The sequence below is a fragment of the Asterias rubens genome, chromosome 13 (assembly GCF_902459465.1).
Source record: "Asterias rubens chromosome 13, eAstRub1.3, whole genome shotgun sequence".
Taxonomy (NCBI): Eukaryota; Metazoa; Echinodermata; class Asteroidea; order Forcipulatida; family Asteriidae; genus Asterias; species Asterias rubens.
Genome location: NC_047074.1, coordinates 13,435,690 through 13,451,933, shown reverse-complemented (window position 1 = coordinate 13,451,933; position 16,244 = coordinate 13,435,690). Strand labels below are relative to the sequence as shown.

The window sequence follows — 16,244 nt, the reverse complement described above, 5'->3', positions numbered from 1 at the left end:
ACACCAGAATTTACAAATGTCATTAATAGGCACTTATCATCTTCTGAAATGATTGTGTAATAATTTAAGCAATGTTAAAAGCACATTAAAGAGGCATTTTGCATCTTAAAGGGGCATTTGGCCACTTTTCACCAAAAAAGACCGCCAAATACCCGTTTTAGGGGCATGTTTGCATACAAATCAACACCAGCATTTACTAATGTCATTAAAAGGTACTTAACATCTTCTGAAATGATTGTTTAATAATTCAAGCAATGTTAAAATCATATTAAAGGGGTATGTTGCATCTTTAAGGGGGGTATTTAGCAACTTGTCATCAAATTCTTCCATTTTGCAATCGTCTTTTTCACATAATAAAAACACAGCAAAATAAAAAACTCAGCAAAAAGCTCTGGAATGATAAACCTATCCTTTTTATCCAATTAAATTAAAAATTGCATTTTTTTTTTTTAATATTAACACCCCTTTAACTCATAAGTTATGTTAAGATCAGTACAATAATATTATGATTGTTTCTCAAGAACCTAAAAAATGGTTCACTAGTCATTATCAACTAAAAATTTCGATGTCGGGATTGCTGTACTATTATTCGGCCATAGGGGCTCACAACCATGATGGAAATATTGAAGCTACGATCTCCCATTGTGGTCAGTTCAAATCAACTTGTCAGCAAGGCCCCTTCAAATTCCACACACACGTCTGTGCATTCAAATGCAGATATGATGCATGTACACTTTTCTCCACACAACCTTGTGTTGCAGGTTTATCTTACGAGTTCATAGCAGGCTTGGGAGGCATCTGGTAGTGTTTTCCAATACGGTTCAAACAGACCATCATCTGTCTCGGTCCAGCCCCATCTGGTGAAAGGAAGTGCTGGATTGAGAAGCGTGATGAGACAGGAATCTAAAGAGCTCTGTCTTGATGCTGTCTACACGAAGACGTTCTTGCAAATTCTTGGTATGGCAGTTTCTGCAACTGCACGTCTGCGTATGCCCTTCTCACGCTTTGCTCTAGCTGTACCTATCAGGAAATTGTCAATATACGCGATACCAGATCGACACGTGACGCTTTATGAAACTGTGAGGTAAATGTTTGTAATGAAGGTATTGTTTGTATATTTCTCAAAGTCCTTAATAGCTGCAGCAGGCCTTATCATCAGTATGATAACTGATCCATCAAGAACTACGCTGCTAGTCATAGGAGCTTCAGAGTGTTCCTCACTAAATTGTTCCAAGCACACAAGAAGATCACTTTTGGTACATAGATACAGGTTTCTGCCACCATAGAGTGCTGGAGAAATGCTTGGTTCTCGTGTCAACAAAATTCTTCCAGGTTTCCGTATCTATTCTGACAGTCAATATAGAGCAACTGAGCGAGAAGAGTGCCAGGTCAGATTTAAGTGAAGTTATCTGCTGCTTTCCGCTCATGGTGGTTGGTTTAGTAAAGCGTTAAACAGCTTCAGCTTACTGGATGGATCACATCGTTGAAGGTTTGACCTTTCCATAAGACATTCTCTGATGAAACCTTTGAACTGTTCTTAACCATTTTCTTAGCATGTTGCACACTCTGAACATGGTCTGCAATCTCTTACTAGGAGGTCAGTGCTCCATTCTCGAGGCAAAGCCGGTATCACAGAGACAGGTGTGGATGGCACACGATGCCAAGAGAAGGGAGTTTGCAGCGGATCTACAGAGTGGTGAGGATATAATGCACTTCTTTAAGATTGCCAAGCAGATGGCAAGGAGCGGCAGGATGTGACTGTGACTGGTGCGAACGGTGTCAATAATGACGATTGTAGCATGGTGACGGATAGTGACCTTCACTATCCGTCACCAGCAGGTGTTGAGAAAATACACAGAGCGGTTGCTCAATGTGGAGAATGAGTGAGACAGGGAGGTGGAAAGTGGAGTGTGGAGGGTCCTTTTTGCCTCCTCTGAAGCTCACCAAATCTGGGAAGGCCGCTGGTCTATCCGGAGTGTCATGGTTGGTGAGAAGTTGAAGGCCTCTACAGGTGTCAGCTTATAGTGGTTGACGGCATTTTGGCAGAATGACACATTCCCACAGATTTGCAGCACAACATCTTGGTTCCCCTGTTCATGGCGAGGGTGACCCTTTGGAGTGTGGCTCTTTCAGAGCAATCAAGATCCTGGATCAGGCGATGAATGTGTGGGAGAGAGTACATGAGGTATGGCTGAAGAAGCAGGTGGAGATTGATGAGATGCAGTTTGGCTTTATGCCGGGAGAGGAACTACTGATGCCATTGTCATTGCCATGCAGGAACAATTTCTGGCCAGGATTAAGACGCTATACCTCAGATTTGTTTATCTTGAGAAGGCTTTTGACTGGGTACCAAGGAAGCGGGTTGGGAAGGAATGGCTGACAAGAGCTGTGATGATGTTGTGCTTTGGTGCTAGTACGGTGGCGAGGACAGGCACAGGGGATAGTAGGAGTTTTAAGGTGAAGGTTGTTATCAGGGCTCGGTTCTGAGCCCCCTGGTGCTTGCTACTGTTTAGATGTGGTGTCACAAAGACCTGAGCCGAGTTGCCTGGGACATGGCGGACGACCTGGTTCTTATAGCAGAGACAAGAGAGCAGTTACAGGCAAAGATGGCAACATGGAGAGATTTTCTGGGTCTGAAGATCAGTGCTGGGAAGACCAAGGTGAGGGTTAGTCAAGTCAGGGATGGGTCAATGACAAGCTCTGGTGTATGGCATTGTGGTGTGTGTGGGAAGGGTGGCGTGATGGTAGTCTTCATGCTGCCAGCGTCACGTTCTCCTGTAAGAGATGTTGGGGTGATAGTTCACAGCGTGAGGAAGAGAGAAGCGGGTCCAGAGGTCTGCGGCGACATGTATGAGCTAACTGGGTGACATGCTGGGTGCAGCATTGACATCACGCATGAGGAGTGGATGGAGAAAAAAAATTGACACCAACGGCGCAGCCCCTGAAGATGATGGGCCAGGTAATACACGACCTGTGATGACTGAAGCTTCATGGTGTACGGCTGCGAAACATGGCCCATGGGGGTGGGGCACATCCAGCAGATGGAACGAGCAGGTGGATGTGTGGGGCGTCTCTGGCTGACAGGCTGTCAAGTGAGGAACTGATGAGGAGAGTCAGCATCGGGATCAGCATCGTATTGGGGAGGCACAGGCTGAGGTGATTTGGCCGTTTGGAGAGATAGGAAGATGCAAACTGGGTCATGAGGTGTATCAGAATAATTGAGGGTGGGCCCACTTCAGTTTGCCGACCAATAAGACGTGGCAGAGCTCTGTGTCAAATGACATGGAACTAACTGCTTGACACCTCTATCTGCTTGTAGTTACTTATTGATAGTTGCCAACAACTTTGCAGACCTGTTAAATAGTTTCGTAGCCGCAATAGAAGCTCACTTTCAAGAAGATTTTGCATAATGATATAGAGACAACATTGGCTTTTGGCGGCCATATTGGCGGCCACTTTGAAAATTGGTCGCCAAAATGACTCCTTTATCCGTACAAAGTGCGCAGTCACTTATTAATAGTTGCCAACACCTTTGCAGACCAGTGTTGTAGCCTCGTAGAAGCTCCCATTTAAAAAGATTTTGCACAATACTATGGGGACAAAAGTGGCTTTTGGCGGCCATTTCGAAAAATGGTTGCCAAATTTACCCCTCTATCTAAAGAAGGTACGTCGTCACCTATTAATAGTTGCCAACACCTTTGCAGACCAGTTAAACAATTTTGTAGCCGCATAGAAGCTCACATTTAAGAAGATTTTGCATAATAATATAGTGAAAAAAATGGCTTTTGGCGGCCATTTTGGCGGCCATATTGAAAAAAAGGGCCGCCAAAATGACTCCTCTACCGTACAAAGTGCGCAGTCACTTATTAATAGTTGCCAACACCTTTGCAGACCAGTATCGTAGCCTCATAGAAGCTCACCTTAAGAAGATTTGCATAATAATAGAGACAAAAGTGGCTTTTGGCGGCCATTTTGAAAGATGGCTGCCAAATTGACCTCTCCTTCTAAAGGAAGTACGTAGTCACTTGTTAATAGTTGCCACTACCTTTGCAGACCAGTTCAACAGTATCACAGCCTCAAAGAAGCTCACATTTAAGTAGGTTTTGCATTAAAAATAGAGATAAAAGTGGCTTTTGGCGGCCATTTTTTAAAATGGCCGCCAAAGCCACTACGTGCAGAAATTGAAATGGCCCAATATCCAAATATTTTTGTACCATATTAATTGACCTATATCCCAAATCCCTTGCTTTTATCACAAAATGCACGATTGTTATTAAATTTTGTGTTATGCCGCCTCACTATAACGAGATATGGGGGGGATTGTAGCTTCCCGGGTGGCTATAGAGGCATTTATTTCTAGCAGCTGATGACAACACCAACAATGTACAATATCAGAAATGAGTGGCATACATCAAACACCGTACCTCGCTGATGATACTGACTCAAAGCTGCCGAAAAACCCTCCACAAATTGCAGGTAATACGTATTCACCGTAATCCACATCGTCGCATTCGATGACGTCACTATTTCCGGAATGACCTTTCCCGAGCTCGACATGATGACGCTGAACTCGTGCACTGGGTTGTGTCCGTTACCGACCACGATGCCATTAATGTAATAGGAATCTGACAAGAGAAGAATATGTAGGAATCTTATCTGGATGCGAGAGCCGCTGGGTGCCGTGATGACCCACAGGCAGTCCTTACCGAACCGGAACTCCTTCGCTTCGTTGGTGAGAATGACGGATAAAATATGGGGTGCGTCTTCGGTGGTGTACGTTAGATCGATGTCTGTTGAGTGTTCCACACCACAGTGCTCTTAAGGAAATAAGCAAAAAAGAAAAAGAAGAAAAAAGGGTTCCTTAATCTGGTATTAAAGATGCTATGTCAGATTTTTGGCCGATTTGACCCAACAATTTTGGTTTAAAATTCAATGGGTATTTTGATGGGGGTCGAGACAGTTACAAGCTTTTATTTGAGCCATTGCTCGAAAAAGTAGCAGTGAAATAAAGTGCTCAAAATTAGTTTTTGTCGGGATCCCGACAATATATCACGTGACCAATTCTTATGTGTTTTATAAGAATTGTTTTTTAATGTTTGGGGCCAAAAATCTGACATAGCATCTATGAAATTGGTATAAATTTAGTTTGCGGTATATATCGATACCTCACCATGCAATGCCTCAAATCAAGTATCTATGTACTATTAAAATGAAAGCAATTAACAGGGAAAAGGTTAGAACTTAACAAAATGTAGAGTGGAGTCACAGATTCCCTAATGGCAGTTGTGAGATTGTTCTAACTAGCACTGAAAGCTTTGTTTTCTAGGGAAACCTATAGACATTCGGATAATCTCCATGTAACCCAATTTCTGGTTTTCATTAAGGGAAAGCTCCATTGAAGAATTTTTGAGTTTGGCCACAAAAACTCGGAATGTATGCATCCTTTTCACTGATGAGTGGGTGCGTTTACTTTGAATTGAGTCATACAATTTAACGGATGAGCTGTTATCGATTTCGAAGCAGTCAGCAGCCCCATTGGTTTGTGCATGATCACTGGTTTGTGCATGATCAATGCTTGATCATAATTACATGGAGATAACAGGTGTGAGTTGACAATGGAAAAGGATGTTAGTATTTCTTTTGCCTCTTTCTTTAATGTAGCTATGCGGACTTACCGCAATGATGTTCGTCGCTGTAGTCACCGCAGTTAGCAATGCCGTCACACACTGCACTTTCGGGTATACAATGTGAATCGTGACGACATCGGAACTCATTACATTCACCTGAACTCCCCAAAAAAAAAATTAGCATAATTATAGGAACAATAGACCGTATTGAATATGACGTCACCGTTCAAATATCTGGCCTACAAGATGGCGTCTGTGCGCGTGTGCGTGGGTGTGTGCGTGCATGTACCGTAGAAATCAAACCGGGAATGTTGCGTGCTACGTGCTTCCTTGATGTACGCGTTTGGACGCGCATACGTTTGCCCTACAAGATGGTGACTTTCACAGCAAAAGGGGGTTATGCAATACGGTCTATACATAACAAATGGTAAGAAAAAACTCGTCAAGATCACAGATTTACATAAAACTTAAACAGGTCCAATAATGATGTTCAGAAAACATCCCTTGAAATTATTTCTGTCTAATGAGAGACTTTTGGGACGCTTGGTGGCAGCAGACTAACAAGGTAAAATCCATTGTTCTCGGTAATGTGCGAATGCTCAGAACTACGTAAACAATGGATATTTACCTGGTAAGTCTGCTGCCACCTAGCGTTCCAAAGTCTCCCATTCCCCGTTTTGAGTGAGGTTGTTTTTGCCAAGGGTGACTCTTACCTGAGCTGTTATACCTTCTTAGTACGAATTGAAAAGCTCTCCAAATAACGGGGGAATCATCAATAGCCATTTTGGTGATCCACATTGTCGAATCAGATGACAGATAGGTCCTACCCAATACGATTTTATCATCATCCCCATCAAAGATGGCGATACGGGTTGACCTGATGGACGGGTCATGCCCGTTTCCTAAAATGATGACATCCCCCCTAAGTTTGTGCAGCTTGATGTACATAATCTTGAGTATAATCTGTAGGCTTGAGGTGGTGGTTACCGTCCAAAGGCACGAGTACCTGGGAGGGTATGCCGACGTTAGAATGTCAAGGGATGTTAGTTCCACGCTGGATAAGTTGTACACTGGCAGTGACTTTGTCAGCTCAATGTTGCGCTCTCCACACATAGTGTCTGTAAATTATGTCAAAGATTATCAAAAACCCAAAGCAATAATTGTATTAATTGCCGTAAAGGGACACGTTGCCTTGAAGGGACACGTTGCATTGGATTGGTCGAGTTGGTCCATGAAAAGCGTTTGAAACCGTTTGTTATGAAATGATTAGAATTAAAAGATGTTTTAAAAGTAGAATATAACGATCCACACAATTAATATGCCTCAAAATTGCGTGGTTTTAACTTTGCGAACTAACATTTTATGGAGTCAAAAACTTTCGTGACTACCGTCGTGACACCCATGTCAAGCAAGATGGTGCTTCGTCCTGCGGTTGAGACGTAAAGCCGTTGGTCCCGTGTGTAAAGCATAAACTAATCAGTGCACTTATCAAAAAGAAAAGGGGGTTCGCCCCAGTGTTCCTCGTTTGATTGGCAGCATTGTTGCGTTCAGCTAATTTTCTGCTTGAGCAGCTCTGTGATGAATGGTCTGTTTTTAGCGCTTTATACACTATGTCTCAAAGCGCCAAAAACACTACAACAAAAATCACTGGGTCTTTTCATTACTTTAAACCATTGGACCATTGTAAACAGTGTTTTCCAAAGGCCCATACTTCATGTGTCACAACTAATACATAAAATAACAAACCTGTGAAAATTTAGGCTCAATCGGTCATCGGAGTCGGGAGAAAATAACTGGAAAACCCACCCGCGTTTACGCACGATTCGCCGTGTCATGACATGTGTTTAAAATAAATCCGTAATTCTCGATATCGAGAATTGATAATTGTTTTAATGTTTTCTCAAAAAAGAAAGCATTTCATGGAATAATATTTCACCATTACCTTCTGTAAACCCCATAGGTTATTTGTAAATCTGTGATTTTTTTATCTGTTCCAAAAGTGTCCAATGGCTTTTTCAGCTCCCTGGGGAGTAAACACCTGTGCCGCCAAATATGTAGCGCGCTAAAGCTAAATCAATCACAAGAACCATCTCTGCCCTAAAAGGTAACCATTTACCCCTGGATGGAGAGAAGAAAATTGCCTTGCTCATCAGGGACACAGGTGTCACGACCGGGATTCGAACCCACACTCTGCTGAACAGAAACACCAGAGCTTGAGTTCGCCGTCTGGGCCCCTATAGACTCACCGCATCCCGTTTCATCTTTGAAGTTTTCACAATCCACTGTTCCATCACATAACCCATAGGGCACCAGGCATGCCGAAGTCTGGCAGGAAAAATGGTCGGCTGGACACGAGTCTACGGGTACAAATAAATCCCTTTCAAACGATGAATATGCATTATCAAATTAATGAATATGCAAGATAAGCATGATGAATTTGCAGTTAGAATGCCTACGTATTGTTCGTGCGTCATACGCATTGATTGCACTGAAATATGCTGCACCTTTCGGCCCAAAATCATAAATCTGTCACTATGAAAGGGAAGGTGTAGCCTTCGTTTGACCACTCTCTAAACTAATGGCAATAACGGCGTTTGGTTAGAAGCTTTCGACCGTAGACAGCATTTTGAAAAACATACCACTTCGAAGTAATGCGGTCATTAAAAAGATACTAATTTTTTACCCAATTTGAATCTGAGACGCGTCCAGTAGCAGGACAGTTCTTTACAGAACCGAGATGTCTCCCGAATTCCGAAAAAGCATCATGAGAAAGACCCTTGAGATCTAAGGCTACGGGACGTAGCCCGACTCGAGGAGTTACCGGCACAAAGGAAAATGAGATCTTTCTTTTGCATGCTGTGATAAAATGAAATAATAATAATACCGCAAACCACTACACATAATTAGGGAGGTTTAGCTGCACATTACGCGAGCAAAAACGTGAACGTAAACGTGAGAAAATGTTGTTGTAAAAGGTTTGACGTGAAGATATCATTTTTCACGTCAGGTTCACACGTGCAGACGCATGAACATGCAATACGCTCAGAATAGTGACATCACCTAAAAATGACACAATTTTCTGACGTTCATGTTAACGTGTTTGCTCGCGTTACGTGCTGCTAAACCTCCCTATTAACCATAGAAATAGAACCCGGAGAACGCTGAGCTCGACCACCCTCTGTGTCGTCTGTGGACGCGGCGTATCAATACCGCGCAATACACGCGTATGGCAAAATTATCATCGTGTGATACGCGCGTATGGCAAAATGGCAAGATGTCAGCGCACAAAGACCATTTCTAGTTTTTTCATTGGTCAATGATGATGTCATTGTATGGCAAAATTGTATGGCAAAATATTTTGCCAAACACGCGTTACGAAAATGGCGTGTGCGCGTCCATAAAAATGGTCTCACAACGAAACCGCACGCACAATGAGACACTCAGCGTTCACCGGGTGCTATTTCTTTGCTATTAACTTACCATCGCAGCCAATTTCGTCCGTGAAATCAAGGCACTGTGATATATCATCACATCTGTGCGTGTTTGGCAAACACTGGGTTCCAGAAGTGCATCTAAATTCATCAGCGCCACACTCAACTGTGAAAGAAACAACACAACATTATAAGTATTTATTTTGGTTTTACCCTTGCACTGACGTGTGCCAGCACTCACAGCAATATAAACTTCTTCTTCTTTTTTTACAGTTCTTAGTCTAGTCTTAAATATTTTAGTATTTTTTAAAATATATTTTATGAGGTTATAAGAAGGTTTGAAAAGAAGTTGGGAGATGAGTTGGACTTATCAGTTTGTATATCTGGAGGAAATATTACCTCGGACAAATCTGGAGTGCGTTTTGGCGACCCCAACCAAAAACTGTTTCTGACGTCATAACCAAAACGGTAACCGAGCTCACAATTCGGTTATCGTTCAGTCTGAACAGCAGAACCAACGACCAACAGCCGAAACAGTTTTTGGTTGGGGTTGCCAAAACGCACTCCAAAACACATATGTCAGTTGCGTCACTACAATTTGTATCCAATGGGATCATTAGGCACACCATGTAACATCAGTGCATGTGTCAATGAAAGGGGGGGGGGGGAATCAGTCGATTGGATCGATGTTCATCATCTGTAACAAACTTCGATATCTGTAAAGAAATATCACCTCGGACCAATCAAACACAGATGTCAGTTGTACGTCACTGCACAATTATCCAATGAAATCATTGTGCACGTAAAACCACTGCATATGTCGATGAAACTGGGCACCAGTCTATTTATTACTGAATTCTGATTGGACTGATGTTCTTCACCTGTAACAAACTGCGATATCTGTAAGAAAAAATATCACCTCGAGCCAATCAAAACATAGATGTCAGTTACGTCACTAAACTGTTGTCCAATGAAATCAGTGGGCAAGTAAAACCAGTGCATGTGTCGATTGAAAGTGGGAACCAGTCTATTCATTTATAAGTTCTGATTGGATTGATGTTCGTCACCTGTAACAAACTGCGATATCTGCAGGAAGTATCCTCGAAATATAGAAGAGACTGAAAATGTCTCGAACGTGATCCACATCTTCGACTCTGCGCTGGTAACAATAACCGGTGTTGTCACACCAAATCGTTGCATGATTAGGCTGTTCTCGTCGCTTGGCCGGTGCCCGTCTCCAACGGACAGGATTTCTACGTTGAGTTTGAAGTCTAAGAAGCGAAGACGGATGCGATGGTTTTTTGAGGCAGTGATGAGCCAGATACAAGACATCTCACGTGGATAAAGTGAGGGGTATCGTGGTGAAGTCAGATTGACTATGGTGTCGTTGTTTGTGAGTTGGATGAAAGGATCACCACATGGCTCTAGAAAGATGAACAATTTTGAGAGAGAAAAAAACATGAGTTTTTAATTGACCTTGGCCAAATTTCGGCTTTGGATTCGGCTTCAGGCTCCGTCCTCTCGTCTGAAGCCCTTGGCGCGTACGCAAAGCACGCGCAATATTGTCAAAACAACCGCGGGGCCATGCTAGCCTCAGCCGAACCAGGAGCCGAAGCTTAATTCAGAAAACATGTTTACAATATAGACTGGCTTGAGTAGTGATGACGCCATCTCATATTATACGCCGCCTACGTCCGCGCTAAGGTAACCGCCATTTTATTTTGCTGAATTTACACCATATTGATCCACACCAAGAAGCAAGCCACAATAACATCACTGTAATCGATCCCTGGCATATATACACAGACACAGTTAAGATTTTCTTGTCCTAATACCCCCCATCCTCATAAATCATCTTCTTCGTATGTATTGACTTCCTTCTCCCCCAGTCTCTTAACAAGGACGTCAAACATCCATAATGTCTGTTTTTGAAATCTTGATCCAGTTTCATAGAGCTGCTAAAAGATACTGGACACTATTGGTAATTAATCAAAATAATTGTTAACATAAAAAAACTCACTTGGTAACGAGCAATGGAGGGACATGTTGTTTGTACAACTTTGTGAGAAACAGCTCCTTCTGAAGTAACGTAACATTTTAGAAAGAGGTAATTTCTCACTCAAATAATAAAAAACTTTAGCCGTCAAAAATTTGACTCCCATAAGTAGCCGACCGTGTTAGTCGACGAGGTAAAAGGAAAACCACGCAATTTCGAGGCACATTTGTGTGGATCATTGTATTGTACTTATAAAACATCTTTCCAACCATATGCATTTTATAACAAACGGTTACAAACGCTTTTCAAAGACCAACTCGACCGGTCCAAGGCAACGTGTTCCATTAAGCCCTTACCACAAAATAGTTCATCATAGTAGTCTGGACAATCCGCGACGCCGTTGCAAATGTTCCCTCTCTCCAAGCAAGAGCACGTCCCATGACACGAGGGTGAATCTATATACACACAGCGAGAAAAGGGTAAAAGAAACTAGAACATATGGTTTTCTTGTATTAATAATGATGTAGAAGGAAAAAAGAATGAATCAATCGAAGTTGTATTCATTTTGATAGGTTGGTTTTGTTTGGTTTTAAAGCAGGTGGTTCGGTTCATTACTGACAGGCTTGAAGTCATGGGAAACCAGAACCTAATTTGTATGTAGCTGCTTTAGCAAAAAAAAAAGATGCTTACACGATTAAGGTTACCAGCCAAGCTTTATAGCACATGTACCATTTGTGACTGGTATCATTCTCATCATAACTCTACTGAGCAAAACAAAAATGTTAAGCAGTGTCTTCTGCTTAAGCAAACACCAACACATTTCACAAACACCAAGCTTTCAGTATTACCAAAGTGGTGATTTGTTTTGTGACTTTGCATTTTGCTTTGCAATGATAAATAATAAAACCAAAAGTTATATAGCGCCACAATCATGTATACATGCTCTAGGGCGCTGTACATGGCATTATGGACAAAGTAGAAAGTAAAAAAACTCAATAAATAGAATTCCTGAAGTATTAAAAATGCAATTAATGTTTTGGTCTAAAATCTAAAATACAAAACATTATGAATAAAGAGAGTAGCTAAAATCAACATTTAACTCGTTGTACAATCGGCCATTCTGGTTGGATTGGAAAGCTCTATCAAGTGTTACTCACACCGTGATTATGGCACTTTACATCAGACAAGGAGAAACATATCATTCCCGGGAAATCGATGGTTTGTAATCAAGTTAAAGTTTCCTGACAAAAAAAAAACCTGAATAATTTACCGTGACAGTTCAATTCGTCGGAGTGGTCTAAGCAGTCTGGTAACTCGTTGCATACAGCTGCTTGCGGCACGCATTCCAAACCAGATTCGCATGGGAATTCTCCATCTTGACACACTTAAAAGAAAGAAAAAACATCGAAAATGATCAAAACGTTGCTTCAAATATATAGAAATACAGCAAAGTTTGTTAATAGATGATCTTCCCGACGAGGGAGTGTGACAGACTCCTACATTAGATACAAACACCAAACTGGCGACCAATCTCTCTCATACAAACATTGGTTTAAAGGCAGTGGACACTATTGGTAATGACTCAAAATAATTATCAGCATAAAACCTCAATCGGTAACGAGTAGTGGGGAGAGGTTGAAAGTATAAAACATTGTGAGAAACGTCTTCCTCTGAAATGACATAGTGTTCGAGAAAGCAGTAATTTTCCACGATTTTGATTTCGATACCTCAAGTTTAGAATTTGAGGTCTCGAAATCAAGCATCTAAAGGCACACAACTTCGTGTGACAGGGGTGTTTTTTTCTTTCATAGTTATCTCGCAACTCCGACGACCAATCGAGCTCAAATTTTCACAGGTTTGTTGTTTTATGCATATGTTGATATACACCAATTACCAATAGTGTCCACTGCCTTTAACAGATGATCTTTCCGACGAGGGGATGTGACAGACTCTTACATTAGATACAAACACCAAACTGGCGACCAATCTCTCTCATACAAACATTAGTTTAACGTCCATGATTATGAATCTCACAAATCAATAAATTTGGATTCGTTGACTAGACGACAATACTTGTTCTTGTCATAGTGAAATCAGCTGTTAGCTTAGGGCTAAATAGAGCTATAGATTGACCAGCAAATAAATTAAACTAAGCAACAAAAGGGAGGAAGAACATTTTCCGTAAGCCCCTTTCTTCATCTATGTCAATGCTTGTAATCATGTCATATGGGTATCAAACAAACGATGAATTAAATTGAATTTAATTCAATAGCGATTTATATCGTGCTGAAGTGTGCCGAGTTTAGTACACCGACTCACAAGACCATAGTCACCGCCCAAGACTTTTTTTTCATACTTTAAAAGTGTTCATTTTAAATCGAGTAATCAAAGACCACATAAGTAAGTTTAGGAAATCTAATTCCAGTTCTTTTCATTAAATGACAGTTTGTCTGCTCAATTAGGATTTCCACCATAAGATCATTTATAGAGTAAAATGTTTGTATGGATTTCATTATATTGATTTTATTTTGCATGTTTTGGAGCTCCTGGTATGGGGTGTAGAGTCGTCCTCAAGTATGATTGGCAAAAAGAACCATTAATGTTTTAAAGGGTCTGGGTACTTTTTGTAGGACAAAAAACACAATGTCCACAGATTAACGCTACAAAAAGTACCCAAATCCTTTTAAGTTAAACATGTATTTTTATATATATTTTTTTCAAATAAATACATACTCATTTTCATGTAGGCCTAATGACATTTTGATCATTACGAGTATGGAATTGCAGTAAATGACCCCATAGCAGAGGAGTTTATGTATATCTTTATTTATTTTGGTTAAATCATGTAAATTCAGTATAGTTGTCTAAAATACCTATTGGTTTGATTACTCGCAGCGAAATCTGCAGTACACTTAAGAGTGTTTGGTGGCCCGTAGTCTTAAACGCGAGCCATATCCGGTTTGATTTGATCACCATCCCCATAGGCGTAACGCTAACACTGCGCTTTAGCACCAATGACGTCATATTGCTCGGATCATGCCCAGTGCCGACGGAGAATGAATCTTGGTTCTCGTCCAAAATAAAGTTGACGAATGAGAGGAGCACGTGGGCGTCGTCACGTGCCGTCACCAGCCAATGGCAGAGGATCTCATAGGGGACGTCGTTAGGGTATTCTGGTGACGTCAAATTGTACGTGTCCACCACGGAAAGATCGATGTCAGTTTGTCCGCAGTGTTCTGAATAAAATAATTATAAGAAGGGAAAAATGGGAGTGAGCAATAATACCTTTTCTTTAAAGGTACTGGACACGTTTGTTAATTACTCGAAGTTTATGTTATATAGCATAAACATTACCTGAGAACGAGCAACGGAGAAGTGTTGTTAGAAACGAATCCCTCAAGATAACGTAGTTTTTGAGAAAGGAGAGGTAATTTCATTTATTTAGATTTTTATATTTAGGCCTGAAGCCTTTCTCAGGCATCTTGCAGCACATACATTTGTGCAGCAAAGAGTTTTTTCGTAGTATTTTTTCTTGCAACTATTAATGACCAAACGAGCCAAAATGTTCACAGATCAAGCATTGGGGTACACTGAGTGACCATATTTGTCTTTGACAATAATTACCAAGCGTGTCCACAGTGCCTTTTATGGGCTCTATTTGGTAAAGCCTGAACATCTGACGTCACACCTCGAGGCTCGTGAATACGCCAGAAAGTGACCTCAAGCCTAGGTTAACCCCGTCCATAATCACCTACATTCATAATATGCAGACGACCGAAACATCACCTCGGACCAATCAAAACAAAGATAGAAAGCTTACGTCATTGTCCTTTATCCAATGAAACCATTATATCCAATGACATCACTGGTTATCGAAAGCAAGTATACCTGTCAGAATATAGCCAGTCCATATTAATTTGGTAATAAGAATATAGAAAAAAAGGTAAAAATGAAGTATTCTTACCGCATTGCATTTCATCCGACTCGTCAGCACAGTGTGGTGGACCGTCACAAGCCACTCTTTCATCCATACACACTAAGATCACATCGTGGCAACCAAACTCATTCGAAGCACACGACTCTAAACAAAAACAAAGAGAACACAATAAAAACACCGAATTAGCCTCATTTTACAGTTAAGGTGTTATCTTCAAACCGTGTAAGTTTAATTTAAACCTGTGGTCACTGTTTGTTTTGGCCCTACACAAAATACCCAAACCCTTTAAGCTTTTTTAATTATGGGCCTGGCGGCAGCTTTTTGTGTGTGCAGAATTCAATAAAATCATCGAAATTTTGCCGACAAGGTCGTCCCCGAAGAAATTACGGTTATATTCATTACCAATGAGCAAGAACATATTCATAACCATATTGAGCAAGACAATATTCAGAACCATATTGAGCAATGTCTGCTTTGAATTCAGGTGCAAAACATAGAGTGGTTTTAAGAGCATCGAATTCAAGTTCTGGTGGTTAAGTCATATCGGAGTGTGGGTTCGGGTCCCAGTCGTGACACTTGATACTTTACCATAATTGCTTCTCTTCACCCAGGGGTATAACACCTGCAAAGGGTAGAGGCTCATAGTGTGATATGAAAAAGCCTTTGGAGCGCTCGGCTGCCCATGTTGTATGCGCACATGGAGCTGAGAAAGATTAAAGGAATGGTATTGGCCCAATGATCACGGCACTATTGTAAAGCGCATTGAGACGGTTGTTGTGAAACCGGCTATAAGAACTAGTTATTATTATTATTATAAGATATGGGACTTACATAATGAGATGACTAGAGAACAAGTCTAGTTTTAAGATCAAACGACTGTTTGGCTCAACAAGAAATCAAAGAGAGTTTGTACATCTTGATGCAATTGTTGCAAATACATATTATTTTAGTAAGGATCAACACATATTTTGAAAAGCTGGAAATTTTGCTTTAATTTTTCCCATCATAAACCATCAATTTACCAAAGCTGGTTCGACTAGTAATTTTGCTGATTTAATCATTTTCAATTTCGTAAAGAGGCAATTAATTTCGCTAAACGAGAATTCAAATAAGTAAACGACTAAAGAAATACAAATAAACAGATAAAATGTAAAAGGCAACTGTTTCATAAACTGTAAAAGGCAACTGTTTCGTACCTTCACTTTTAAATCGAGCGAACCTTATTTTCTTTATTTTATATTTAGTTTCCAGTA

General features: G+C 40.9%; 1 protein-coding gene across 1 annotated transcript in view; it reads right to left on the bottom strand.

Moving 5' to 3' along the window:
- LOC117298251 overlaps positions 1-16,244 on the bottom strand; it is a 65,724-nt gene that overhangs the window by 17,341 nt on the left and 32,139 nt on the right. The window contains exons 4-13 of the mRNA XM_033781388.1: positions 15,019-15,135; positions 13,928-14,290; positions 12,325-12,438; positions 11,411-11,509; positions 10,126-10,482; positions 9,108-9,224; positions 7,874-7,984; positions 6,341-6,745; positions 5,676-5,783; positions 4,425-4,817 (exon numbers count right to left, since the gene is read on the bottom strand). Of these exons, the coding sequence (XP_033637279.1) occupies positions 4,425-4,817; positions 5,676-5,783; positions 6,341-6,745; positions 7,874-7,984; positions 9,108-9,224; positions 10,126-10,482; positions 11,411-11,509; positions 12,325-12,438; positions 13,928-14,290; positions 15,019-15,135 (2,184 nt within the window). The remainder of the gene's footprint in view (positions 1-4,424; positions 4,818-5,675; positions 5,784-6,340; positions 6,746-7,873; positions 7,985-9,107; positions 9,225-10,125; positions 10,483-11,410; positions 11,510-12,324; positions 12,439-13,927; positions 14,291-15,018; positions 15,136-16,244) is intronic.